General features: G+C 36.2%; 4 protein-coding genes and 1 long non-coding RNA gene across 12 annotated transcripts; 3 read left to right on the forward strand and 2 right to left on the reverse strand.

Moving 5' to 3' along the window:
* Positions 1-12,808: 12,808 nt before the first annotated feature.
* Positions 12,809-15,867, forward strand: LOC112283593 (uncharacterized). 2 transcript variants are annotated; one of them, XM_024522490.3, is made up of 6 exons: positions 12,809-13,424; positions 13,904-14,020; positions 14,251-14,611; positions 14,707-14,819; positions 14,912-15,140; positions 15,317-15,867. In XM_024522490.3, exons 1-6 carry the CDS (start codon positions 13,360-13,362, stop codon positions 15,584-15,586), a joined length of 1,155 nt encoding a protein of 384 aa, XP_024378258.1. In that variant the 5' UTR covers positions 12,809-13,359; the 3' UTR covers positions 15,587-15,867. The 2 variants fall into 2 exon arrangements, with proteins under 2 accessions (XP_024378258.1, XP_024378262.1); XM_024522494.3 differs by having other exon boundaries at positions 12,837-13,424; positions 13,904-13,994.
* On the reverse strand, positions 15,162-18,358 carry LOC112283592 (uncharacterized). Of its 4 annotated transcripts, none has more exons than XR_002970149.3 (3): positions 16,570-18,334; positions 16,068-16,152; positions 15,162-15,777 (listed from the first exon to the last, which is right to left on the reverse strand). XR_002970149.3 is itself a non-coding variant. In XM_024522488.3 (2 exons), the coding sequence occupies exon 1, from the start codon at positions 17,748-17,750 to the stop codon at positions 16,575-16,577; it is 1,176 nt and encodes a 391-aa protein (XP_024378256.1). In that variant the 5' UTR covers positions 17,751-18,358; the 3' UTR covers positions 15,162-15,784; positions 16,570-16,574. The 4 variants fall into 4 exon arrangements, 2 of the variants coding, with proteins under 2 accessions (XP_024378256.1, XP_024378257.1); XR_002970148.3 differs by having other exon boundaries at positions 15,162-15,784; positions 16,570-18,117; XM_024522488.3 differs by lacking the exon at positions 16,068-16,152 and having other exon boundaries at positions 15,162-15,784; positions 16,570-18,358.
* Positions 18,359-18,851: 493 nt separating this feature from the next.
* Positions 18,852-19,896, forward strand: LOC141045515 (uncharacterized). Its single transcript, XR_012217704.1, has 3 exons — positions 18,852-18,976; positions 19,326-19,369; positions 19,757-19,896. It is a non-coding gene; the product is annotated as an uncharacterized LOC141045515 (long non-coding RNA).
* Positions 19,897-20,069: 173 nt separating this feature from the next.
* Positions 20,070-23,294, forward strand: LOC112283574 (protein TIC 22, chloroplastic). 4 transcript variants are annotated; one of them, XM_024522451.3, is made up of 9 exons: positions 20,070-20,182; positions 20,272-20,933; positions 21,224-21,286; positions 21,447-21,521; positions 21,770-21,826; positions 21,988-22,047; positions 22,476-22,559; positions 22,657-22,695; positions 22,936-23,294. In XM_024522451.3, the coding sequence occupies exons 2-9, from the start codon at positions 20,274-20,276 to the stop codon at positions 23,035-23,037; spliced, it is 1,140 nt and encodes a 379-aa protein (XP_024378219.1). In that variant the 5' UTR covers positions 20,070-20,182; positions 20,272-20,273; the 3' UTR covers positions 23,038-23,294. The 4 variants fall into 4 exon arrangements, with proteins under 4 accessions (XP_024378219.1, XP_024378220.1, XP_024378221.1 ...); XM_024522452.3 differs by having other exon boundaries at positions 22,660-22,695; XM_024522453.3 differs by having other exon boundaries at positions 22,476-22,541.
* A 530-nt stretch (positions 23,295-23,824) lies between these two features.
* Positions 23,825-27,068, reverse strand: LOC112283575 (receptor homology region, transmembrane domain- and RING domain-containing protein 1). Its single transcript, XM_024522456.3, has 4 exons — positions 25,698-27,068; positions 25,337-25,567; positions 24,691-25,086; positions 23,825-24,422 (listed from the first exon to the last, which is right to left on the reverse strand). Exons 1-4 carry the CDS (start codon positions 25,882-25,884, stop codon positions 24,169-24,171), a joined length of 1,068 nt encoding a protein of 355 aa, XP_024378224.1. The 5' UTR covers positions 25,885-27,068; the 3' UTR covers positions 23,825-24,168.
* Between the last annotated feature and the right edge of the window lie 321 nt (positions 27,069-27,389).

Below are 27,389 nucleotides of genomic sequence, written 5' to 3' on the forward strand. Positions count from 1 at the left end.
CTATTGAGAATAAAACTTTGAGAACTTAAAAAACATTAGAAGTTATTGGAACTGGGAGAATATTGAAGAACCAAGTGGTTAGAACCCTAAAGATTTTGCAATAACAATTCATTATTAGATAACTATTTGTCACTCAAGACACATTCTCTCTCTCTGTCTGATAAGTATTTGTGTCCTATTTTGGCCTTGCCATTCCTCTCTTCTTCACTCTTATTAGCTAGCTAGATTGCTTCCTACCTTCATTCCTCTTCTTCATTGTTACATAAGTTGTTTTGGCCAAGTTGTACTTTGCATTTTTGATCAATGACTTCTTGCAAAGGAGTTTCTTTGTTGTGAAATAGAACCAAGTAAGAAGATCATGACGTGGGCTGCTTGCGGAATCCAATGCCTTTGCCTTTGTCCTCGCACCCTTTAAGAATTCAGACTTGAAGTTTTTGATCTATGGACATATTGGACAACTTAAGAGGCTTCTCGGCAAGCTGTGCAAAAAGCAAAGAATTACATACTATTACAAATCTGGACATTAAGAGAATAAAAGCTCTTTGGAGGTTGATATAGCCACAATAAAGCTGACCTATGTTTTCTATTGAAGATATTTTAGAGAGAGAGAGATAATAGCAGCTAAAAGTAATATGAACACATATGTAAATACATACATATAAGAAGTGAGTTTATTAATAGGATTATATCTCTTATACAAAGAAAAGAAGAGAAGATAAATAGTTTCTCTCCACTACATTCCAAACATTGTAGCAATAGTAAATATTATAGACTACAATAAATAGTATGGACAGCGCTAGCTACATACGTTAAGAGCATTGAATGTAGCTAGCGCTGTCCATACCATTTAGGGTTTAGGGTTTAGGATTTAGGTTTAGGATTTAGGGTTTAGGTTTAGGATTTAGGAGGAGTTTTCAAAGGTCCTCGCTTGTCATAATATTTATATGCATAGAATTATGATCTATACTTTTCTGTAATCTTGTAAGATCAATAATTGTTGCCTCATTAAAATCTTATCCAAGAAAACCTTATTATATTTAAGGACAAAACTATAGATGAAAGAAAAAGAGTACAATATTATCTCAAGAGTTCATTAATTTTTTTGCTCAAAAAAATCAAGTTGTCACATACTAATGCCATAAGTAAGTCGGCGATGGTTGCACAAAGGAAGTGCTTTGGTGAGGAGATCAACAAGGTTATTTGCAGATTCAATTTTCTTGATCTTAAGTACTTGATGAATAACCAAGTCATAGATAAAACTAAAATACTTTGGATCAATATGCTTTGTTCTATCCCCTTTAATGAAACCAATTTGCATTTGTGCAACACAAGGGCTATTATCTTCATACAAGATAGTTGGAGAATCATCATATGAAAGTCCACATGTTGTCTGAATGAGTTTATCAATTGATTGTAACCAAATACATTCTTGAGATGCTTCTTGTAAGGCAATAATTTTTGCATGGTTGGATGAAGTTGCAGTTATAGTTTGTTTCACTGATTTCTATGATATTACAGCTCCATGTCTTAAGAATACATAGCTTATTTGAGATTTAGTTATTTTAATATCAGATTTATATCTTACATCATAATATCCAACTAATTTTGGATCCATAGATTGTGTATAGTATAATCTCAAATCTTCAATATCTTTTAAATAATGTAGTAAATGTTTGATATCATTCCAATGTTGTAGTATTGGACGTGTATTGTGTCTTGCAAGAATACTAACTGAAAATATAATATCTGATCTAGTAGATGTGGCTAAATATAAAAGTGCTCGAATCACTGCAAGGTATGAATATTGTTCTTTAAATATTTCCTCTTCCTTCTTACATGGATGGTATGGATCATGACCATCACAACCATGTTCAACCTTTAGTGTTGACAATAGATAAGTATCAAACATATTGAATCTTCGTAAGATTTGTCTAATATATATTAGTTAGTAGAGAAAAATGCTACCATCTAACAGATGCATAATCTAAAGATCAATGCAGAAAGTTATTTTTCTTAGTATTTCCATCTCAAATTCATAGATAAGTAGGTTAGTAGTTGCAACACATGCAAATCTAGTATCCACTAGATTAAGATCATCAACATATATAATGATGATTACAAAACTAGTTTTATCTCATTTGATAAATAAATAAGGAATTAATGGATCCCTTATAAATTTATTTATAATTAAATAATCTTGGAGACATTGATACCACATACATCTAGATTGTTTTAGATCATATAGGACCTTGTATAACTTAATATCACAATATTGTCTTGGAGCAGGTGCATTTGGAGTTTGTGTTTCTAAACCAGGTAGAACTTTCATATGAATATCTACATCATGTGAACCATACAAATATGTAGTTATCACATCTATAAGATACATTTCAAAGGTGGCATGAATTGCCATTTCAATAATATATCAGAATGTAATTGAATCCATGACTGGAGAATATAAGGATTCATAATCAATACCAAATCATTGGATAAATCCTTGAGCAACAAGATGAGCTTTATAGTGGATTATTTGATTGTTAACATGTTGCTTCCAAATTAATATCATCTTATATCCTACACAGTAAGAAGTAAGAGTATCCACAATTGGACCAAAGACTTTCTTCTTACGCAAAGAAGTATACTCTTCCTCAATGATAGTTTTTCATTTTAATCAATCAAAGTGATGCATCACTTTTTGAATGTTTTGAGGTTCAAGATCCTCGTTCTCATAAAAAAGAGCTTTTTCCATCATAAATGCAAATGATTTATCTATTATAATAGATGGTCTATTTTAAAGGTCTTTTATAATACAATATAGAACAAATAATTTTGTACTCAACTTGATTTTATTCCTCCTAATTTCAAGTTTTTCTATTGCATGAGGTGAAGGTATAATGTGCATTGATATATTATCATTAATTGACGGTTGCATAGGTTTAGTAGAAACCTCTACAAAAATAATATGAGAATCACCACATATTATAGCTTTCTTCTTTTGTGGTTGTTTATCTAGTCCACGAGTCCTTTTAATTGCTAATGTTTTAACCTAAGGTATATTTATTAGTAGTATTGCAATTTGAGTGGATTCATTCTGAGCTTCATTAATTAGAACTCTTGTAATTAAAGGCGCATTATTGAAGCCATCAAGTATTTCATTTGTAATCCATTTTAGATACAAAATCTTGGCAATTTCACTTTTAGCCAAAGATTTTTTAGAATCAAGATTCATTGTAAATATTTTTAATGCTCCAAATACAATTACTGTGTTTCTTTATTGATTAAATATTCCTCGTCAAAGAGATGGAAATATGTTCTCTTCAAAACAAAAATTTTGAAAATATGCACATAATAATGTGCATGTTGATGGATAAATTATACAAATAATGCTTGATGAATTAAAACCAACATATATGCCTTCTTGTTGATGAGTACCAATGGTATGCTATTGAAGTTCTGATATTGGAATCCAAGTATGGCAACCAAACATCCATAGATGAGATATATTTAAAACACGACCTGAAATGAGGTCTTATGATATAATAATTTTAAGAAAAGAAGGACAGAGGCATATTAATGCTGCAACATACAAAATTACATGATCCCACATAGATGCACATAAATTTACATGAAAAAAGAGTATCCGAGTAATGAGTTGTATATGCTTTATAAATAAATTTACAAGTCTATTTTGAACATGTTCATATGGAACACAATACGACAACTCAGTCCTTGTTGCAGTATAATAGTCTTCAAAGGACTTTGATGCAAATTCTTTTGCATTATCTATATACAATGTTTTGATAGGATAATCGGGAAAATATGCTAGAAAATGAATAACCATAAATATAAGATTAGTATACACCATGTTTTAAGATGATAATAATGAAACATATAATTATTTACTTGATGCATCAACAAGGATTAATAAATAATAAAATAGTCGAGATATTAGATTAATAGGACCACAAATATTACCTTGTAATCTTTCAAGCATTGGTGGTAATTCTTATAGGAGTTTTTAAATTGAAGGCTAAATAATCATCTTGTCTTAGACACATACATGACATAATTCTATAGAATCTATATCTGTAGGTCTTAAATTATACCTAGTTATATATAGAATTATCTTCCAAAATAATATAGATCTTGGATGTCCCAATCATCTATGCCAAAGAGAAACGCAACTCTTTGTGATAGATGATGCAAAATTAAATATAATAGGAGGTTCGATGGCAATCTGGTATAAACTATTTTTTAGAGCAAAGACTTTTTTTATAACTTTATGATTGTGTTCAAGAACCAAAACTTCTTGCCTATCTAGAATTATAGTTGAGAGGTGATAACTATTGGTGTATATATCTTGGTAGTTAATCAAACTTTGAGGTGCTGAGGATGCAAATATTACATGTTTATATTTTATGATAGAGCTCGTAAGCAATTTTACCATCATTGTTCCCTCTTGAAAACAAAACACATTTTTTCTAGCCATAGTCATCAAATTTCTAGTTTTCCAGGTTGAAGATTTTTCAATAAAAAATTGTCTATCCCACAGGATACTATGTATTGTTGCAAAATTGATGACTGTATCATTTGATTCATCATTAGAGGTTTTTTCATTCATATAAACCTCTAAATTATCAACACCAATTGAATCTACAGACGCATCAATGGTATGAACTTCACAAGCCTCAGCTTGAAGTTTTTTATTTTTTTGGAATATTTTAATAAAGTATTTTGAAGTACGACACATATGTGCTAAATATCCAATTATTCTATATTTATGGCAAGAATGCATCTTTGATATTTATTTTCCATTGTATTAATTATAGAATATTTATTCTTTCTATATGGGTGGAAATGGTCACAACCATAACTGACTTGATGCTTATGAGCATTTTTTCTATGTTTGTATAATTATTTCTTAGACTTTGGAATATTAAGTACATAAGATTTTGGAACCATGGTTCTAATAGGAAGAGCTTTTGTATTATGCAAGAATAACTTGTTTTGTTCTTCTACAAAAACTGGATACAACATGAGATCAAGATGTCCCTGAAATTTCATATTTTTATATTGTTGTACAAGCACAGTAGATATAGGAAGAAGTATAGAGAGAGTTTTTTCAATCATTTTTTCTTTAGAGATGTTTTCTCTACATAACCATAGTTGTGAGAGAATACAATACATTTCATTGTTGAAAGCATTTAAATTTGAAAAATCCAAGACACATAAATGTATCCAATCATGACATGCATGTGGAAGGAAAATAGTCTTTTGATGATCAAATTTAGATTTAAGATTCTCTCTAAGTTTGGTTGAATTTCCTATTTTTAAATATTGATTTTGTAATATATATATATAAGATATTGGCAAAAGTGAAGAAGTACTTTCCAATAGATAGCAATAAAAATTGAAGTACTTATATTAGGAGAATTTTTAAATAGAATTACATCCAATAGTTGTTTTGTAAATAAATTTTTTTTTACTATTTTTTTCCATAATAGATAATTTTTTCGATCAATAGACAATGGTAGAAATAGAAGAGCTTGAAAATATTGGGATGCATTGGTGATAATTAGAAACATAGTAGAGGCAATTAAAGATGTTGAAGCACTCATTGTAATAGTATCAGATTATTTTAAAAACCTAAGGTCCTTCTAATCCATAGCAATATAAATCCTCATCACAAAATAGGACAAAATAGACCAGAGAAAAAATTTAATGGAAAAAAAAAAAAAAAAAAAAAAAAAAAGACATGAAAGACAAAATTGAAAAAACAAAAATAAAACAGAATTAAATTGAATAGAAAGATACAAAACCAAATTTTAGTAAGAGATTGGATCCAAAGCCATACCTGACCAGATGCTTCAAAAAGCCATGGCCAGTCATATTTATACCTTGTCCTAACATCCTAAACTTTCTAGAATGTTCTTAAGTGGTAGGCCCTATCTAAATAATTGCCTTAAAGTTCTCTTCTAAAAGGTTCTATAATAGGCTCCATCTAAATAACTGTCCTAAATTCTTTCTAGAATGTTCCATGATGGATCTTACTTGGTCAGCTAACCTAATTTCAAGTCTAAAAAATTCCATAGTTCTAATTATCTATACAATTATTTTATCTATATCTTGTTACATTCATTATAAATAAATTTATGAATAAAAATATGAGTTCAAGTAGAAAAGATTGAATAAAATGTACGTTAAAATGTAAAGACAAATAAAATGATAAAATTAAAATTTGAAATCAAAAATATTATTATTATTTTTTCATAAAAATAAGGATCTATGGTGGACTACAGTAGGGTGTGGCAGTTTGGTGGCAGGGTGCATCAATTGGTGGCAATTTAGTGACAATATGCGACAGTCGATGGCAAGGTACAATAATACAAAAATACAACAACAGTAATAACATAAGATAGCAATAGTAGCAGCAACAACAACAATACATGATAACAATAGCAATAGAAGCAAGAGCAAGAGAAGATAGCAAGAATACAATAATAGTACGACAAGAAAAAAAAAATGAAGAAAAAACCAAGTATAAAGTACATATAAGTTTTTAACAACCAAGAGTAGAATATAAGAGAAATTGTGCTAATAACATGTTGAGGATGTTTTAAAGAGAGAGAGATAAGAATAGCTAGAAGTAATATGCACACATATGTAAACACATATACATAAGAAGTGAGTTTATTAATAGGATTAAATTTCTTATATAAAAAAAAGAGAGAAGATAAATAGTTTCTCCTCACTACATTCCAAATACTATAGCTATAGTAAATACTATAGATTACAATAAATAATATGAAAAGCACTGGCTACATTTAATGCTTTCAACATTTTTAATATGGTAGTGTGACTAGTCATTCCAATGTAGACACAATGATGGTACCCTCAATTTATCCCTTCAAAGATCAATAATGACTTTGATTTAGAATCAAACATAAAAATAGAACAAATTTTGAAAATACTCAAAATGTTAAAAAAAATTTAAATCAATCTTACAACTTGATCAGTTAAGTATAAATAGTTGCAATCTCCAATCTCAACTGTCAACATCAACATTGGATTTAGATTTTGGTGGTTAAATTTATCAATGTGGCTCCAAATGTTGCTCCAATTGTATGCAGATGTATTGTAATTTTGATAGCATACATCAATCGTTGGCATGAGGGTTAGAATCCATCATCTCAAAAGGATTATATAACCATTTCAAATTTGCTGCAACAATATGGTGGAGTTCTTGCCTTTACATTCATCAGCATTGAATTTGAAGCCCACATTTAATTTGATGAAATTTCCATACATTTTTGTAAAAGAAAAAATAAAGATTCTAAAAATTGAGTATCATGTGAATTAATTCTTTGAAAGTAGGCTGGTTGCTTTTGAACATTTCAATGGCTTTTTGAAAGAAAAGTGATGAGTAATGTGATAAGTTTTGAGAGTGCCAAATAGATTAGAATTTCAAACTTCAATTGCCAAAATTATGAATTTTTTTCTTAAATTTTATTATTTATTAATGAAATATTTTAAAATTTTAGTTTTTATTTATTTATTTATCTATCTTTTTTTTATAAGAAAATTTTGATTAGTAAATATTATTGCTTATCTAGCCAGAACTACAATATATTTTAAAGTATTAATAGGGCGTGAAAAATTGATGGATTATTTTTATAGTAAAGATTTTATTTAGTAGGATATTATTGGATTTTATATTATAGTGGCATAATAGTGGTTTAGAATATAAGTGAAGATATTCTTGCATTGTTCTAAGAAACAAAAAATTCTTAGTCAGCACTTTTAAGCAACTTGGTGATAAAAAACGTCTGAAATATTAATATAACTTTTATTATCCTACCCATGCTAAAGCCTTGATCATAGTTAAAATACAATTGGAATATAATTGTAGTGTGAGAGTGATAAATTAATTTTTGGAATTAAAGGTTTCATTTGGAAATGCTAAGGATTGTTTAGTTTTTGTTTAGTTTATTGTTTAATTTTGCAAAAGATTCTTCATAATTATTATATACAAATTTAAGAGCAATTAAATAATGAATTAAAGAATCTTCTTATAGAATATTTAAATTTTGATTTGTTGATGAAATCTGAATTTTTAATTCACAATCAATGAAGAAAATAGATGCAACATTGTAAGAAATAAATTAATAATGTAACTCAATTTAAAGCCTACAGATGATTCAATTTCACCCATGCTAAAATTATATGAATATAAATATCTTGACATACTAAATTATGCTATGAAATTGTAATATTTCAAAGAAACATAATATTATGAAATCTAAGGGTATTAACATGAAGCAATTTTGGTTTATGGATTTTAGTTGATTATGACCTTAGATATATTCTATAATGGTATTTTTAAAGGGCCTATGAAACTAAGTGGTATATGAATTAAAGATTTTTTATTATGATGTATTGTGTTAAATTAATTTGATATATTTGAAGCCTATTACTTTTTTCCAACATTTATGAAATTATTATTTGTTCTCTTTGCAACTGGTGGTGCTATTAAAAGTAATTCTTTTGTTATTATTCATTGTTTTGTAAATAGCTTATAGATCCAACAACTTAGATAAGATTAGATAAGTTTTCTTACTAGAAATATGGATTTTTCACAAACTCTTTTTCATGCTAGAATACACTTTTCAATCATATCTTTTACTTTTTATTTTTAAAGCCAACATATAGCATTCTACCTTTAAACATTAAATATAAAAATGCCTATCTTCTTTGATTTGCAAAATGAACATAATTTTATCTTAAAGATTGTGAGGTACTAGAAGATCATAAACATTCCAACAACATAATAATTCTCAAAGAGCGGCTATCAATCTCAATTGAGATAAAAAAACAAAACTTAAAATGAATCTGAAACTTTACCAACCTTAAAATAGTGAAGTACAAGCTTTTAGAGATGTATTAGGAATATATTGGCTACAACATATGGTTTTTCTATTTGCCATGTATTTCAAAAGGGCTGCAATACTTTGTAATAATTTAGAAGTTTCTTTATAGGTTTTTAAAGATACCATTTTTATCACATATTAAGTTGCTTTGACAAATATAGTAAATTAGTGCAAGAAAAAATCCACAAGCAATAATAGAACTCTAGTTGTTATTATTTTTTGTATTTTTTTAATCAATAAGAGATTACCAAAGAACTGAGGATGAAATCTTTGAAAAAACCTAAAGATCTAAAGTATATGGTATTGCACATATAATAAAACTTTATTATATTTTTTGATAGAAAATCAATTATTTTTCCATTTGAATTTGAACTAAAAACTTGAGAGATTGATTTAGCATTAAATTCTTTGATCCAATGATAATGAAGACATTTTACAATGCTTCAATGTTGTGTAACTATGGCGACAATAATATCTTCTTTAAAAAAAATATTTTTTGATAGTATTGAGCTTTATTGTCAAAAATGACATTGAATTTAAAATGACATAAAGACAACATGGATAGTAATATGAATGATTCAATGGATGGTTCACAAAATTCTTTTAGGTAGCACTACTTTAAAAGCATAGATATTGTACAAACAAAGAATAGTTTTCTATCTTGAAAACAAAGACAACTTCAAATGTCAACTTGGATTTGCTTTTAGAACATATCTACAAACAATACTAGAATAAAAACCATCCATGTGCATCTTCTTTAATCATCAACACACCTCTCATTACTTATTTTAACTATTTTATCTTTGCAAAAAAAGTACTATTGGACATACTTTATGTCCTTAAATAAGCAATAGAACTCTATCTAGAGGCAGACATACCTAGCTCATGAGTTTTTACAACTAAAATAAATTTCTAAAACCAACTTATAACCATTTAATATTGTGCCATTAGAAGCAACTTTTATAGATTCTTAAGGTTCATCATTGCATATGCATAAAAATGATGAAATCAATCAATTAGCAAAGAAATACATACAAATTCTACAATAGATTATCCACATCTTCAAGTATTCATATAAACAAATAAGTTCACCTTAATTTCAGATTACAAAGAAACATAGGATATTGTAACCACTTTGTAATAGACATAAAAATTACTTCCAATGCATTGTAGCAATTACTATCCCTTTGAGAATATATTTCAAGTTAATTTAACAAATATCCAAAACTTAAGATGTTTAAATTTAGTTATGTCTATTTTTTATTAAAATCTTTGAAAAATCGTGGCTACAAGTAGAAGATGTTATACATTTTTTGATAAAAGAATTTAAGATGACTAACATATAATATTTAATATTTATATATTCAAGTGTTAAAGTCCTAAAAAATTATATAGAATGTTTATGGTAAGGTCAAAAAGATAAAAAAATTTCTATGAGTATATCTAGCAAGATCTTATAATAAAAAATAAGACAATATCTTTCAATATCATGTTTTGATTTGCTAAAGATATGCAACTCAATGCATACTAATAAAAACATTATTTCAATGTATAACTTATTAATTTCAAGTATAAAAAATGGAAGTACTTTAAAGATCACTTCAACAAAAAAGATTATAAAAAATCACAATTAAATTCCAATAGCCAACAACAATGGAATCCATTTGATATGTTCATGAATTTAAGATACATGACAAAATACTTCTATGCATGTTTAAGTTGTCTAAGGATTATAATCTTAGTTCAATTCACATATCATCCAATCTTGATCTGTTATTATTTAATCAATGTTTGAAGAACTTTACAAAATATAGTTGCGTAGATAAAATTTTATTTTTGGAAGAAAAAAACATTAATTAGAATCTTTTGATTTTCTTCAACTTAAATTTATAAGCACTTTGCAAGATCATAATCAAAAAAAATTAACTACATTGAAAACTTAATCTCTAACCTTTAAAAGATCTCAAATATACCAAAATATTAAAAGATTTTTACAAGATAGAAAGGTGCTTTTTAAATGAGTCAAATTATTAACTCACTTGAATTTGTTTAAGTTTAGGAATGCTAAAGAATGCTTATGAGAATTGGAAGTTGTGCAATATTTATGGAATAGATAGAAATATTAGTTAAGATTGATGCAAAATTATGTAATACAAAGAAATAAAGAAGTCTTTTGATTGGTCATGAAAAAGAGACATTAAGAACGCACAAGAATTCAATGAAATCACATAAACTTAGAGAATTTATAAAAACTTGAAGAAATATACAAAAATATAGGAATATTTTTATGTGCCTAATCACATATTTTTATACTACTTTATTTCAAATATGATTAAAATCATATGTTCTAAAAATAATTAAGACAAAAAAACCACCTCAATTGCTATTTATTCTAAAGTTATTTTAACTTAACTATATAAATTGTGGTAGTAAATAAAAATTAAATTTGCCAATTACAATAAAGAAAACATGAACGGTTTTATTGTTATGCATATTCACTTCTATTTTGTTTCTTTCCTAAATCATCATTTCCTTAGAAGTTTTCAATTATTGACTAAGAAACCACAAATTAAACTTTTATAGTTCTTTTGTGGCCAATGGTATGGATTTCTTTTAGTATATACATACACAATTTCTTTTTTGTGGTGTTAATAGTAATATATATATATATATATATATATATATATATAATTTTTGGTAGTATCTATTTGCATTCTGATTTAATATTATATTACTAGTATGACATGTGTATCTTTGATAGACCTAGTTTTTGTCAAAGATTTAAAAAAATAAATCAATCAATCAATAAAAATCATTACATTGAGCTAGTATCATGGACATATATATTTACCTAGATAAGAAGTTTTAGATATAAGATAAATATAGATAGATTTGATATTATCTTGTAGCAAAGCTTCTTAAAAGTTTTATAGACATGTATTTGTATATATATATATATATATATATATATATATATGTTTATAATTGATTGGTAGGTTAGAAACTTATACCACAAGCTATCTACATGCGCAACACATGGCTAACTTGTTGGCCAAGCTAACGATATTGTGCGCATATAGAAAACTTGCCTTCTAAGTTAAGATATATGTCTTGCAAATTGGACACATGTTGGAGGTCCTATAGGGCTTTGCCATGGGGCTCCTAATTAGATAGTATATATGGAGGCAAGATTGAAGTCTTCTTTACTCTTGTCAATGCCTTTCTAGTCCTTAGTCTTGTTTTAAGATTTTCTAGTCTTCTTGTCTTTGGCAATAGCCATTCTAGTTTAATATCATACCATCTTTTAATGATTTTTTAGCCTTTTTAAGTGACACAAGAGTGTGTCAATCTTTTAGTTCTTTGAGATTCATGTCCTTGTCAACTAGTAATTTTAAATTTGTCAAACTCATCTTTTATTCAATATATGGTATAAGGAAAACAAAAATATTTTTTTGTTCTAATTTTATGGTAGAGATGGTTGTTTAATTATATATTTTTTAATTTTTGTTCTTTTTTTTGTAAGAACTATTTCAATGACTAAGATGATCTCTAATATATATATATATATATATATATATATATATTAGTTTTGCCATTATAGACAAACAATATTCTATTAAATATAAATAGATAAGTTATTAAACCTTAATAATTTTCTTCAAAACAATGGTTTCACAGCAAAAAAGAATAACACCCAATATATTATAGTGTTGGGAGTTATATTCATGCCACTTGGGTCTCAGCTGCAATGCCAAGTGGCGCTTCTCCAGTCCATCCTACCTGGACCTCCTTTCTCCGTGAGGAACGGCAATAGGGCCTTACAAGTGTTCACGCACACAATCGAAGCCACAGGGAAACTGGATTAGGGTTTCGATCCTTTCGGAGGAGCTCCCCATTCATTTCAGGCTTTTCGGAGCTGTTTCGCAGCGTGGAACAGTTCCCGATGACGCTCTTGTTATTGTGCAAATCGGAGACGCCATAACGCCTCCAACATGACACATTTCAAGCGGAGCTTTAAAATTAGCTGACGGTGTGGGCAATGTCAAATCCAGCGACCACCTTCAGCCCCCCCCCCGTAGCGCTTCCAGGGACCTAAATTTACCGAACCCTACATTGATTTTCACTGCGGAGAGATCGTCGTCGCTTTTTCGCAGACCCGTTTCTGTCATAGCTGGGGCTTTTGCAGTAGCATGCAACTTTTTCCTGCCTTCGCAATCATCGAAATTGTGCGTATTGGAGTTCCATCTCAATTAGGTGGAATGTTCTCGAGGAATACTCTTCAATCTTCACGAGGCTAATTCATCGTGAAGGCTCGCGTGTCTACCCGTGGTTCATCGACAGGCCTGAGTACTTGGAGCCATTGTGGCGTAGTATTCCGCTTCGGAGCCCGGAGTGGCTTGCAAGCATCTGCTTGCGATTTTCTGATGTTCTGATGTTGAATTTTGCGAACTTCTCTCTCGTGGGCTTTGTGGTTACAATGCTCAATTTTCTCTTTGGGTGAGTTAAAGTAGTTGCGACTCTGCTATGTTCAGTCGGAGGCTGTCCGTCTTTGCCGCTGCATTTCCCTCATTGGTTGGTGGTTATGGGTTTTCTTAGAGAGGTTTCGTGGTGGACTTGGTTTGATTTATGCAGGGGAGTTGAAACTTTGGTCGGTGGTGTGAGTACACGTATTGGTTATGAAACTAGAGGGCTTCGAGAGATTGCGAGATATTACAAATGAGAGAGTCTGCGTGATCGTCTTCTGCAGCCTAGAAGGAGAATCGACGCCTAGCTCTAGATTTTCTGTTTCCCTTTTTTTGCGAGGAATTTGATAATGGCTGAGTAATTGACGTAGCAATTATCATTGCGAAACTCGCTACTTACTTTCTTAACATTCTGTTGTATATTTTGTGGTTGTTGTATTTCTGGTGAGATAATACGAAATGAAACAGAGATTAGAGGGTGTTTCCGAAGGTTTTGATTTGCTGAACCTACAGATGCGAAAAGGAGACTATAATCATGAAGAAGAAAGTTGTCGTCGTCGGTGGCGGAGTAGGCGGCTCGGCAGTCGCAAAGAAACTCGAACAGGTGGCTGATGTTACCCTAATTGACCCGTGAGATTCTTACCTTCGTTGATTCTTACACATTTCTCAGCGTTCATTCTGCAAAGCAAATGTGCTGTTTCAGACCATGCGAGTTTATTTGCCAGAACTTGCTCGTTCGGAGATTTCAAGAGTTTGGGGGGGGGGGGATTTCAGCTTAGTATAGTCATAGTGGCCTTTCCACAGCCATGAATCTTGTTGATATCATTGTTTAAAAGTTTATGATGTCGGTGCATACATAGGAAAGAGTACTTCGAGGTCCCTTACGCGCAAATGCGATGCATTGTGGAACCTTCCTTTGCGAAGCGCTCGATTATAAAGCACTCGGAGTATTTGAAGACAGCGCGAGTTGTGCAGAGCGCAGCCAGAGGAATATCAGGGTCCGAGGTCATCACGGCTTCAGGCGACCACGTTGAATTCGATTACCTTGTCATTACCACGGGCACGACATACTCCGGCCCAAGCACTCGAGCAGAACTCATCAAGCTGTACGAAGATGAGAACACGAAGCTTTTGGCAGCCAATTCCGTGCTCGTAATTGGAGGTGGTCCTGTGGGTGTTGAGCTTGTTGCAGAGATTTTGGTGGACTTTCCAGACAAGAAGGTATGCATCCGGAAGATTTGATTATCTACCTGCATCCAGTGTTACCATCAAGTCGTCAATGCCAATCGACAAACGACTAACAACCAGTAGTGCAGGTGACATTGGTACACTCTGGTGACCGTCTTCTCCAGTTCCTTGGCCCGAAAGCTTCACAGAAAACTCTAAACTGGTTGCGTTCTAAGAACGTTGAAGTGAGTTTGAATGATAGGTGAGCACTTCGCCTTCATAAATTTATCACATGTGGCTTGAGAAGGTTCTGTAAATGGAATCTTATTTGGGTTTTATTTGATACGATTTCAGAGTGGAAATTCAAGGCATGCCTGGCCCTCAATATGTTACAAAGAATGGCGCGCATATCCTGGCTGAGTATCTAAAAATCTGCGTTGGAAAGCATGTTGGATCGTCGTGGTTGAGAGATTCAGATCTCAGACAACTGATTGACAGTGACGGTCGCTTGAAAGTGGACAGACACTTGCGTTTGGAAGGGAAGTCTAACATTTTTGCTGTGGGTGACATTGTCAACACGAAGGTATAATTGGCCATCTACCACTTTAAACAAATCCGCTTGCTTTGATATCTCGCCTTTGTTTGAAAATAGTTCACTTGAAAATCTCTTCAAGTATTACTCATTATTCCTCACAGTTGCACCAAATCTGTAGTGTAAAAGTTTTCTTACAGTACATTGAATGGATTTTGGTGTTATAGGAGATTAAGCAAGGGTTTCTGGCGAACAAACAAGCAGGTGTAGTTGCAGACAACATTAAGAGACTTATCCAAGCCCCGACACAGCCTAAACTGGCAGAATATGAGCCTCTGTCAACACCCTTCGGAATTGTTTCGTTGGGACGATATGAAGGTGTCGCACAGTTGCCTATCGTCCCACAATTGCCTATCCTCGGACGCTTGCCTGGTATGCTCAAAAGCAAGGACCTTTTCGTAACAAAAACTCGGGCAGAACTTGGCGTGTCTGGATGATGAAACTTGTACTCCACTCTTCTCCTGCTGTATATGACCATATGTGTTCAATAGAATAGGCAATCATGGACATAATTAACTGGTGGAGTGTACAGTTGATTCTTTGTCTCCGAGCCCAATTCAATGCATCTCAGTGTGCATCCAGTCCTCCAAAGCAGTCAAATTGTATATCCATGCTGCAATGCCCAAAGCTGATTCCTAATCAAGAATACGAACAATGTGAATGTATTGTAAAATAACTTCCTAGAAATATACTCTTCATCGAATATTCTTTTGCTGAACATACATTTTCATGCATTTGGGTGTTAACACACAACGTCTATACTCTAGAACTCTGTGGCTACAGATATCGCATATGTTTTACATGCTATTTTAATTTCCAACATACCGGCAATGACATACTCAAACTAGCTATGGCTAAGGGCTACCAGACTGTTACAAGAAAAACATATATACTCGCACAACCGTCTCATCACAATACCTGAAACCTTCATAACATAGCTCGCCCTGTCCTCTGCTCTGCCTAGTGCACACTTTTAGAGAAAAGATGAAACCTTCCTAAATTCCTGAAACCAACAGACAGTAACCTCCAATAAGCTGCAACATGGCTATAGACCGTAAATGCCTGAGTTAATAGCCACCTTGGCCACAATCTAGAAAAAGACGACTAGGTCTCAGTTTTTTAGTATCGCTTTGGTGACTAGAAGTGAATTTAACCAAACCACATTCTATTACTGGTTCTTAAAATCGAAACTATGCGTCAGTAAATAACTTTATCTTTCACAGATTTCAAACACTTGCCTTCACCTTCTAATAGAGCTCGATAGCGGATACAGACACCAATTGGTCAGAATGTACAAAAATCACTAAGAGTGTAGCATAAACTTTAAAACTATACATGAAATCGAGAATACAAACCCTAAACCTATTGCTGTATCATTATAGATTTTAACAAGCCTTGTATAGGGCAACCATCTTCCCACCTCAATTAAATGCCTCGAAGTTGCCCTAGCTCTTGAATAGCAGTGAACATCTTACGCCGAGCACCCACAGCGTCTACTCCCATTTCTCGCAGGTCGTCCATGGTCAAAAGGGGGAGCACTTCAGTATCGACTTCGTTGAGCTCAAACAATTCGGCGTATTTGCTCAGGCCAAACTCTTGCAACCATCCACTAACGCCCGAGGAGAGCGAAACTCTTTGGCTGGAGCTCGGAGTAATGATGGTGGTTCCGTTTGGTGCAGCTGTTGCTGCTTGAAAGCGTCCACTGGGCTCTCCTGAAGTGTCTCTGCTCACGGTGTCTCTACTTACAATGTCTCTACAGGCGATGACTCCTCTTGCAGTTTGCCTGCCTGATCTTCGCTCTCCTCCACGCTGCTTCACTGTAATAAAGCCATTTCCGTTTGCTTGTCCTGGACCGTCTTCGATTGCGCCTTGCATTTCATCGCCATGACTATTAGGGTTAGCGTGAGTATCGTGTTCCTCGCTGCCATCAGAAGCTCCATTTCCAGAATCATCAGCTGGCAGCTCCTCGTTTCCTTTCAGTTCACTTCCCATTAGCTCCTCGGAACCTGATGAGATTTCGGCCAAAAATGGCGCTTCGTCGTCTGCTTGTAAAGGAAGACTCTCCTTTTCTTTCTCCTCGCCCTCCCTGGTTTCGAGCAAATCTGTGTCCACTGGAAGCTCGGATATGGTAGCTTCATCCTGCTTCCCTGTCGATGCCCATCCCGACCGAGCTCCTCCAGGCCCCTTCCCTCGAACTTTACCGTTAGCCTTCGATACGAACCCCCTTCGCCGCTTTGCCTGCTGCTCCTCGATGAGCGTGCTCACAGGGGCCGCACCATCTCCAGTGACCGTCTGCGCCACCTTCGCTTCATCCGCCGACGCTGCCGCGGGCTCGACTACGCTCCACTCTTCCTCTATTGCCGCTTTGTCGCCCGCAACATGCTCCAAAGGCCGAATACGAGGCGGCTTCACGCCATTAATCGCCTTTCCAGCACTCAGCCCCCTTTCTGCCGATGACGACGTCCCCGCTCCTGCTTGCTTCTTGCGGTGCTTCGGTGCTTCCGTCCACAGCGCCGAGGCATTGTAAGGTGCTGCGAATCCAATTTCCCCTAACCTCACACTCGGTCTCCTCCTCCGCTTTGACTGCGGCTGGTCTTCCATTTTCACCACCCCAACCTCAACGAAAGCTCTTCACTCCACTCCCCAGCCCTCCTTCACAATCCTAACCCTATCAACAAACTTTCCGCCCCAGCACTCAACAACACGCCCCAGATCACTCCGCCAATTACAAAAAAACAGCAACAATAATTAAGCGGGAAGAATGAAGCGGGAAACAACCCGCATGCCACGATTGCCGCACCATTGAGGACAACTCTACACTCCTCCACATCGACCAACTCAAGCCAGCAGCACGCGCAGCTCACTCCTGCAACTACACATCCGTCTACCTACTCGCGCGAGGACTCAGAATCACCCGCCCGCGCGCACCAGCGGAGGCGTGGTCCCGACGTCCAACACGACATTGTACGGACACACAAACACACATGGAGACAGTCAGCCAGAGGCGCTAGTCTACGACGCTAAGCAAAGGCCTTGGACGAACGGCGGGTGGTGCCGCCCCGAGTCACGAGTAGACTACGGTCCGAGCTTCGTTTGACCGATGCATGGTGCTTAATTTAGCACACCGGGTCTCGGGAACGCACTGCCAGTGTGTTCGGCCATCGTCGACGTCGAAGGCGCGCCGGGGTGCGTGTGGGTCAGCAACATCGACTGTCACCCTCGTTTGCTTTTGTTCTTTTAGGTTATTTCTCTCCGGTGCTGGCACGGGGATCCTCCCAGGGCGCCAGGTCAGGCCACGGCAATGCCTACACCGTTTGTAGCCTCGTGAGGGCCGTCGCAAGCCGCACGACTTGCAATGCACGAGGTGTCAAGGGCAAGGATTGTGTGCATGAATGAATGAGTGAGTGAGGCTGTGTGTGAGAGAGAAAGTGTGTGAGTAGGAGCACACGTGCGTCAGTGCTGCTGACATGGACTAGCTCATACATGTCACATGTGTGCTGACGTGGAATGGCCCATGTCTTAGGTTTATGGTTACGTGGACTACTCCATGTTTTAGGTATGTGCTTATGTGGACTAGTCCATGTCTTAGGTTTATGCTTGCGTGGATTTGTGCATGTGCTAGGTTGAGTTTTTTTGTTCTATTAGCTTATCTTAAGTAGAGTAGTCAGGATTAGGTTCATTGCGTTGTTAGGAATTTTGAGTGGTATTATATGGGTATGTATTGTGAATTTTTGCATATAAGATAAGAATTCTAGAGAAGTATTGATGTGTGGGATGGATGTAAAAGGAGGGGGGTTTATTATTTGTAAATGAATGCATAATTAAAGGTAATTTGGTCAAGTTTGGAATGTTTTTGTGAGTGTTTTTAGAGTTCCCACGAAACAGGATTTTGGGGGTTTGGTGAGAATGTTGTGGTTGAGCTTGTTGGGTTGAACAAAACAAATGGCGACATATGCTTAAGCTAAATATTACCTCAATATGTAAACAGTTGTGATAAACATTTTCCTACGTGCATGACATATGGACGAAGCTTCTGGGATTTCGCTGTATAATATTTCTGCAAAATATAATTTTGGAAATTTGAAAATTTGTGAAAGTTAGTTTGTGAAATTTTGTGATTTTGGGAATTTGCTGAGATTACTTTTATTTATTTTGTTTATTTTTATTTTTATGTAGGACCAATTCATGTATGTTTCCAATACTTTCAGCAACAATTCATAGTGAGTTGATTTGTTAACCATTATTTTTTTTTTTTTTGAAATTTCCATTATTCAATAGAATATTTGAAGATTTGGCATTGTAATTTTCTATGACGATTACAATTTAAAATTGGGTCGGTTGTCAGATGTAGAATAAAAATAGTTGTTTATATATTTAAATATTGAAATGCCATATTCTTTAAGTAGAGACCATAGTATAAATATACCTAGTTGATCGGTAAGGTTATTTATTAATAAACAGAGAACGATAACATATTATTTGATGAATTAATAAAACAATTATTTCATTCACAAACATTAACTTTACAATATCGAGATGATAAGATATTTTATTCATTAAACATAGTTTAATTAAGTTAATAAAAATATTTTGGTTTGAGTTGATAGTTCATACACAAACCGCGTATCAAGCACGGAAAGTTGAAATAGAATCAAAACCAAGAACGCAGTTCAAAGCGAAGTAAATCATGGGCGTCGAATCAGTTTCTGCAATGTGAACAGACAAAGCAGCGTTGCAAGCCAACCACGCGTCGTTCAGTATTACACGCGGTTCCTAACTCCCTCCATTTCATAAAGAATCCTCCGTGGTTCTCGAATGCTTCTGTTTGTTCAGGGGGCTTCGTAGTTCCACGCGCAGTTTTCACAGCTCGTCTGCGTAATCCTAAACCCTCTCATGCCTGTCTTCGGCATCAGTGTGGTAGTAGCAATGGTCGGCGGGCTATGGCAATCGTTTCGCACATGAATTGGCACTGATTTGGAAGCACAGATTTCTTTTCGGTAGCGCTGGCTTGTTGCCGACATCCAGCTTCGCAGGTGAATCTTTACACAGTGCGCATTGGTTGTACGTGGAATTTCGTTATATTTGTTCCGTGCATTTGAATTGAAATACTATCGTTGTGTAGATATGACGGAGGGCGGTTCCGGGAGCAGCGCGGCGTGCAAGGGTGAGTACGTTGCGGGTGGGAGAAGAATGGCTCAGAGGCGGCCTCTATTAGACGGGGGTGCAGTGGTGTCGGATGTGCGGAGGCGATTAGTGGAGGCGCAAAATTGGCTCGGGGTTGCTGTGGCAGAAGGAGCTAACAGGATTTCGCGGTTCGGACTGTCGATTGAAGATGGGAGAGGAATGATGGTTCAGAAGATGGAGAGGATTGGAAATAGAAGGAGTGATCCGCGTTCAAAGATTAGGAGTGGGCAGTTACCGTGGGAGAAGGTGTGGACGGCGATGTCAGGGTTTGGAGCTCAATTTGAAGCTCAACTCCAACGATCTAAGGCTGGAATTCCGGAGGCAATGCTGCGGATGATTTGGAACCGTGGAGCTCCTCGGCCTCTCATTGCTTCATTGTCGCTTGGATTACCTGCACAAGGTGGTGAAGCATTGGAAGCGAAGCACGTGTTTGACATTGCAATGAGCGGTGAACAAGTGGCTAAGAGGTTAGACGGGGTTCCAGTTTACACTGTGAGCAATTCTGCTAATGAATTTGTGCTTATTTCGGACCTCAACACATCGAAGTCTCTAGGAATCTTCTGCTTTCGAGAAGCTGACGCCGAAGCACTTCTTTCACAGGTACTTGCTGTGCATTTAGATGATTGTAGTGGTAATAGAAGTCGTGACAACTTTTTCATAGCAATCATCTCCTCGAACGATATTTCTGTTAACATGCACGTCGTTAGAGGTCTCTGTTATGCTGATTACATCATACACGTTTTTATGGATGAGCTTTCTGTTCTTGCTACGACACTGCTACACACTCGATTTTGGTTGTTCACCTCTTCCTATACCCGTTGTGTTCTATCACAATTGTGCTGAATGATTGAACATGAGTAGTACCTTCTGAATTTCTTCTCTTTGCGTAGGTCCGGGATCGTGAGCCATCTCTAGGTCGTGGAGCCAAAGTTGTGGCAGTGTCACTTGACAAGGTGAGGACTTCTGTGAATCTTAAACCCTAGAGATTTATGGTCGTAAAACCCGATGTGTGACTTGCACCATCTTGAAGCCTTGCCGCATTTGGTCAGACGTGCGTGGACAATGATTTTCTTCTACGTGAGTTCTTACACATAATTTTCGTATTTTTCGCAGGTCTACCAGCTTAGCACAGAGGGCATAGCATTTCGTTTCCTACCTGATCCTCGCCAAGTCAAGAATGCACTAGAGGTATTTGACTTTTCTTCATATCCTCTATTGTCTTCGCTGATCTGGTTATTTGTGTTGTATGTTAAGTGCACGATGGCTGAACTCCATTTATTTTTTGTTCTATGGTATCAAGCGGGTGCTACTTTTCTGTTGCTCGAGTGGGATATGTCTTAGTTACAGTCGTATGAAAGCGTGTTCAAGCACTTTTTCCTCGCTTATTGAAAGTGGATTTTAAACCCTTAGTCCAACGCTATCTTTTAAATATGTAGGCAAGATCAAGGGCTGGAGAACCAGGCAAGGCTTTTGATGGAGTACCAGTTTTTCAGGTACAACAACAAGTAAATAATCGTCAGTTACAGAAAGGCCTTGCCTTCGCCTAGTAGATATTGTCTTTTGTTGCTAATATTTGACATTTTGACGAAGGGATGGACAATACAGGGTGGTTTATTTGACGAAGGATTATTAAGCTGGTTGTTATCATGTGCAGTCTGATAATCTCATTTTAAGAAGCAATAACCGACGATTTTGTCCCATCTTCTTCTCCAAGGTGACCTTTCTTGTGCCGAGCAGATGTTATGAATTCAGGCGAACATGACACTGAGCTGATGTAGTCATCTTTCAATTTAAGCTCACTTCGAATTTCGATCATGATCTTGATCTTTTTTTTACTTAAATAAAAAATAAAAAATAAAAAGTGTTGTAAATTTCGTGGATAAATTTTCTTTTGTATTTCTTTCAACACAAAATGCTCATAGACAGCTATTTAAAGTCTGGTGAACTTGCTTACTGATGAAACTCCACACTTCTGGTTTTAACATCGTTGTGTTGATGTTTTTGATCGTTTTGACTTTTTTGACTTTTTTTCTTTATTTATTTTTTGTATTTTTTGGTACTAGTGATATTATCTAGCATTTTGTTATGCTTAGAAATTCTATTGCAACTGACTTTACTATGTATCCTCTGTCCAATTTATAGGAGGATTTGGAAACCGCTCTACAGAGAGCTTTCAAACAACAACAGAAGATTAATCCAGCATTGAAGGTCAGCACAGATATACAGGTACAATGTAGTGCTAATTTCCTTTTCTATGATCTCGTTGGTATTTTATACATCGAGTAACTAATTAATTGACCGAATTGTGCTTGATTGTAACTAGCAGGTGGGTAGCTTCGAAGATGTTCTAAAGAGAATGGAGGTATGCTCATCATACTTACCCTAGTTTGCACCGACCTTGAGCGAATATTCCGTTTATTTCAATTTTTAGCTTATGGTTAATAGAGTTGTCAAAAAACTTTCAAGTTCATGGAAGTTGTTTTTTAGTATGTTATGCGCAAGTACGTGGAACCGTATCATCCTCCACATGTCTGAATTTTATGCATGGTAGAATACGACATTACATGATGTTTATGTATTCTACTTGTTTCAAATATTGCAGGGCAACGAAGAGGATTCAGGCTGGGGTGACATTGTTTTCATACCACCAGGAATGGACGCTTATAAACATTTAAGCAAATCTCAAGGCACTGTTGTCGGATAGCTTTAGATTGTGTATGTTCAACAATTCTGACACTTCAAATGTTCAAATTTGTTGTTCAAAATTGTTCGAGATTGCTCAAGGACAAGTCTGTGCACAACTTTTGTGCCTTTTTTGGATGAACGATATGCGGGCATTAAGATGCCTTCCATTACACGATGTCTGCATGATGTCTCAGTACTGGTATGTTGACGTTCGTTGCAACGTGGGACCATCAGTTTCGAGAACATTTGAATATTTACAATTTTGAATTACACATTCATGGTTGGGGCTGCTTGTTATCCAATAGTCGCATTCAAGCATGTTTTTTATCACGCGTTTGAAGCAATAAAAGGTAAAGCCATACGCATACAATGATTCCCTTCTATCGCAAAGACCATCTCGACTACTATCTACAAGTCTTGCTGACAATTTGTCTCTCATGCGTAGGTCAGAGTAAAGCTTTATAAGTCGATTGTTATTCAGTGAAATTCTGCCTGAAATTAGAATTACATGAATCAATTGTACTAGCGGAGTACTTCGGATTTAGAGCAGTATTGGTGTAGTAAAGGTCCTTTATTGAAGGGAACCCACAATTGCAAATTTTGCGGTTCAGGTGATGCAAAATGAGGAACATGCGGGAAGACATTGTCAACTCTAATGAACAGGTCCGTTTTGTGTTCTAACTTTCGAGTCCAAGTATGTGGATTTTCATCCGCAGCGATTTAGGCAACGCTAGCCTACACTTTAGTGAAAGATCTTCAATACACAATTTGTGTATTAAGCAAAAGTATTTCAGTCAGAACGCAGGTTGGTATAACGTCTGTGTTTGTGCATCTACTAAGCAACGACAGCTTGATTATGTAATGACTCTTCAAATATCGCATGCAATAGCTCTGGTATGTTGTAAAAATGTTCACTATACACCAGAGCAATTGCCATGTTCTGCAGGAACTTCAGGACTCTATTTTACACCCCAGTATTTACATTTATGCTATCACCTTCAATGCAAGTTGTTTAAAGATACTAAGCACTTCCACAAACGTTGTTCACTATTGAACACATAAATTAACTAAATGGAATTCAGATTATCTGAACCTACAATTACATCTTGTTCCAACAGCCGTCTCTAGAAAGTATACATGAAGGTAAGAGTTAGCATAGGTTCTCTCCCGACACATCTGAAGGCGATGATTGGATGGTTTGAATTGTAGGAGAGCCTACAGGTGATGTCTGAGTAGCTGCTGAAGCGGTGGCGGGGACCGAGAAAATGTGACTTGGAGCAACGAGCAGAGGTGTTGTCTCTGTAGCTGATGGATGAACAGGTGCTGAGCTTGCATCCTGCTTGCATATTGGACAAAAACGTCTCCGCGTGAGTAGCCACTGGTCTATACAGCCGACGTGAAAGTCTGCACATGAGACGATAATTATTGCAGATTTCAGTGCCCAAAAACCTCTATTGAAAGTTGAATAGATAACCATACCACGAATGCCTGCATCAGCAACGAGAGGTCCTATAACTACTAACTAATATCTGACGAAAAATTATCTCGATCTTGTGACAGATAGGCATGCAAATCTTTTATGGAAAGCATTAAAGAGACATTTAAAATGCCCATTTACTGCTGGATTAGGCTACATCACACGAGCAAGATTTAGTTCGTTAGAGCAACAAACCATGCTGACAAGGTAAGAGTCGCAGTTTTTCTCCACTCTCATAGTCCTCCAAGCAGATAGCACACATCTCTCCAGTAGCAGCTCCTCCAACAGCCTTGAAAATTAAGGTGGGCAATGCGTGCACATCCCGTGCGTTCATTCCAGAGGGTTCCCTAGATAATAACCGAGAACCGCGATGTCGTAAGCTATGCCGACGGACAAAGAAAAACGTAGACAACACCGCTGAAATGGCAAGGAGCGAGATCGAAGACACAACCATGATTGACCAGGCGGTATCCTCAATATATGGTACCAGGGTACATGTATTGTTGTCACCGACAGCACCCAAAAGGGCTTGTCCAGTAAGCCAAGAGACAAATACTGCATAAATGTCAATACCCTCAGGTGAACCTGACACTGCAAAGGCAAGCAAAAAATCAGGTTAGCACATCAGTGCTACCAAAAATGGTGGTCTTGGACGTCAAGATAAAAGATACCAATAAATAAATACGTGATCTAATTCATCATTAGGACTCTCTAATTCTTGTTAAAAGCTTTAACAGGTCTGAAACCTTTGGAATACAATAGAATAATAACTAGGTGGCAAGTATGAGCACTGCTTTCAGCGACAGAACACGCAAACCCAAATGATGTGTCAGAGGCTTACTTATAACCAAGTCACCGACAAAATCCATACTATTGTACACAATCGCAGCTTGAAAGCCGGCATCTTGAGCATTCTTCACCTTCTTATCAAAATTACAACTGCCCCGTGATACCAAAACAAAAGGAGGCAATGGCTCTCCCTTCGGAATGAGATTTTTAAGGGGTGAGCATGCGTCGAGTGGATTTGCTTCGTGCAAGATCCCAGCTACGCCTCCGCTGGGAATGGAAGGAGCTGCACAAACAGAAAAGCAAAATATCAGCAATGCACCTTACCATGCCTTTTACCGTAATTTTTATTGAGATACATGAAGCTACAAAAAGATCAGGGTATGTGCCGCAAGAAAGGATGCTTGAGAACGTACTGAAGGCAGCTTCCATGTCCGGAAAAGATCGAGATTCATTTTTAGTGTTGAACAGAAGAACAGCCGCGCTTCCATGGCCAAATAGGAGGGTGAGAATGACGAGGGAGAGACAAGCTAAAGAGACCATCACCTCCTTCTGGTTCGTAATTCTACTGAGAAAACCGGATTCCCCTACAACTGAAGGCATGCTCACGGCTAATTGAACTTCGCAATGCCTTGCTGGCGCTTTCGTCCTGAATTTCGTGACTGTGGCCACTCTCTCTTTGGTATTCGAAAGTGTAGCATACTTGAGGTCGCCACAGTATGAACAGTACTACTGTGTCAAACAAGGCTCGGGAATGTTCGAGGAGCTTCTGGAATCAGTAGCTAAAAAACTAAGCAACAGAGGAGACGCAAAACGTCGAAAATCAAGGAAACTGTAAACACAAAATGTTGCTTCGGTTCCTGCTAATCAGTGAACTCGAAGCAGATAAATAAACTTGAGATAAAGGTAGGAGGACAAAAAGGCATACGAATGCGATCAGATGCAGAAAAAATTCTGAAGTGAAAGAATATAATGATGCAAAAGAGCAAATTTGAAAAGCAAGGAACAACAGAGAACCGTTCTACTATACATGAGATCCGAAAATCTTCAGGAACACACAATAGGCTGTGGGAAAATTCAATGAATAGACTATCTGCAAAAAAAATCTGACAAAGCAATGTTCTCAGGACATTAGGAGGAGTTTTCACTAAAGTTTCAAACAAAGAGTAACTGAAACGAAGGCGACCAGAAACCCTGGCACCAGAAGCGGGACCAGAACCTCGAAAGACACTAAACCGCTAGTGAACCTACACGCACTCAAAACAAAACACTCCATAACCACGCCACCAGAATCTCATCAGGCAATCTCCCCACGAACCATCACACCAGTTTCCCGAGGGCCACGCGACGCAAGATCTTTGCAAGAGATCAGAATCCCACAATCGCCCACAAACTACCATTTCGACTCGCAACGTCACCACTGATCCTCGACAAAAGTTAGCAAAAATAATTCCATACCAAATATAGATTCGCGACAGCGGCTATATACAAAAAAACACACAAGCCACGTGTGTCCTCACCAGAGCCCCTCCAGCCGAACCGGCAACTGTAAACGGAACGATAATGAGGAGCAGCAGCAGGACGGCACAGAGCGGCTCAGAAGCTGCGCCACTGTGGCTCACAAAACGTCCCGAAGAAGGTCGTTGGATTGAGCACGAGATGCAGAGTCAGGCGATCAGTAACAGAGCTGACGATGTTTGGCTTAGGACGACAAAATCGGGGAAGAGTACGGCACAGCGGCGGAGATATGCTGCCGCAAGCAGTGAGCGACCACGACACCCGCCGTCCAGCTTGCCCCACCCCCGTCGTCGGCACACGACGCTGGTTCTTAAACCTCTGCGTGTATGAAAATCGGATATCACCTAGGTATCAGGCGTACACGTAGTTAGATATCTTGGTTGGATTGTCAGGATTGGGCTGTTTCCCTTTTGACTATTAGTGCCTCAGTGCACAGTCACGCTGATGGTGACGAATGGATGTGGCTGGGATATTTTGCATGTATTTGATGTGTTGTGAATTGATTTTAAAGAAAAAAACGAAATTACGTTTTGGTGTATGTGTACAAGTTTTCTATAACTACCCCCAAATGGGTCTTGCAGATAAATATT

This window comes from Physcomitrium patens, chromosome 6, assembly GCF_059467195.1.
Source record: "Physcomitrium patens ecotype Gransden chromosome 6, ASM5946719v1, whole genome shotgun sequence".
Classification (NCBI taxonomy): Eukaryota; Viridiplantae; Streptophyta; class Bryopsida; order Funariales; family Funariaceae; genus Physcomitrium; species Physcomitrium patens.

Bases quoted from the DNA above. Each gene is read 5' to 3' on its own strand.
- LOC112283592 (XM_024522488.3), bottom strand. From the start codon at position 17,750: ATGGAAGACCAGCCGCAGTCAAAGCGGAGGAGGAGACCGAGTGTGAGG.
- LOC112283593 (XM_024522490.3), top strand. From the start codon at position 13,360: ATGTTGAATTTTGCGAACTTCTCTCTCGTGGGCTTTGTGGTTACAATG. The intron at 14,820-14,911 runs GTGAGCACTTCG...ATACGATTTCAG, and splicing joins GAAGTGAGTTTGAATGATAG to AGTGGAAATTCAAGGCATGC. The intron at 15,141-15,316 runs GTATAATTGGCC...TTGGTGTTATAG, and splicing joins GTGACATTGTCAACACGAAG to GAGATTAAGCAAGGGTTTCT.
- LOC112283574 (XM_024522451.3), top strand. From the start codon at position 20,274: ATGACGGAGGGCGGTTCCGGGAGCAGCGCGGCGTGCAAGGGTGAGTAC. The intron at 21,287-21,446 runs GTGAGGACTTCT...TATTTTTCGCAG, and splicing joins TGGCAGTGTCACTTGACAAG to GTCTACCAGCTTAGCACAGA. The intron at 22,560-22,656 runs GTACAATGTAGT...GATTGTAACTAG, and splicing joins AGGTCAGCACAGATATACAG to CAGGTGGGTAGCTTCGAAGA.
- LOC112283575 (XM_024522456.3), bottom strand. From the start codon at position 25,884: ATGCCTTCAGTTGTAGGGGAATCCGGTTTTCTCAGTAGAATTACGAAC. The intron at 25,087-25,336 runs GTAAGCCTCTGA...TTGCCTTTGCAG, and splicing joins TGTCGGTGACTTGGTTATAA to TGTCAGGTTCACCTGAGGGT. The intron at 24,423-24,690 runs GTTTGTTGCTCT...TCTCATGTGCAG, and splicing joins ACTCTTACCTTGTCAGCATG to ACTTTCACGTCGGCTGTATA.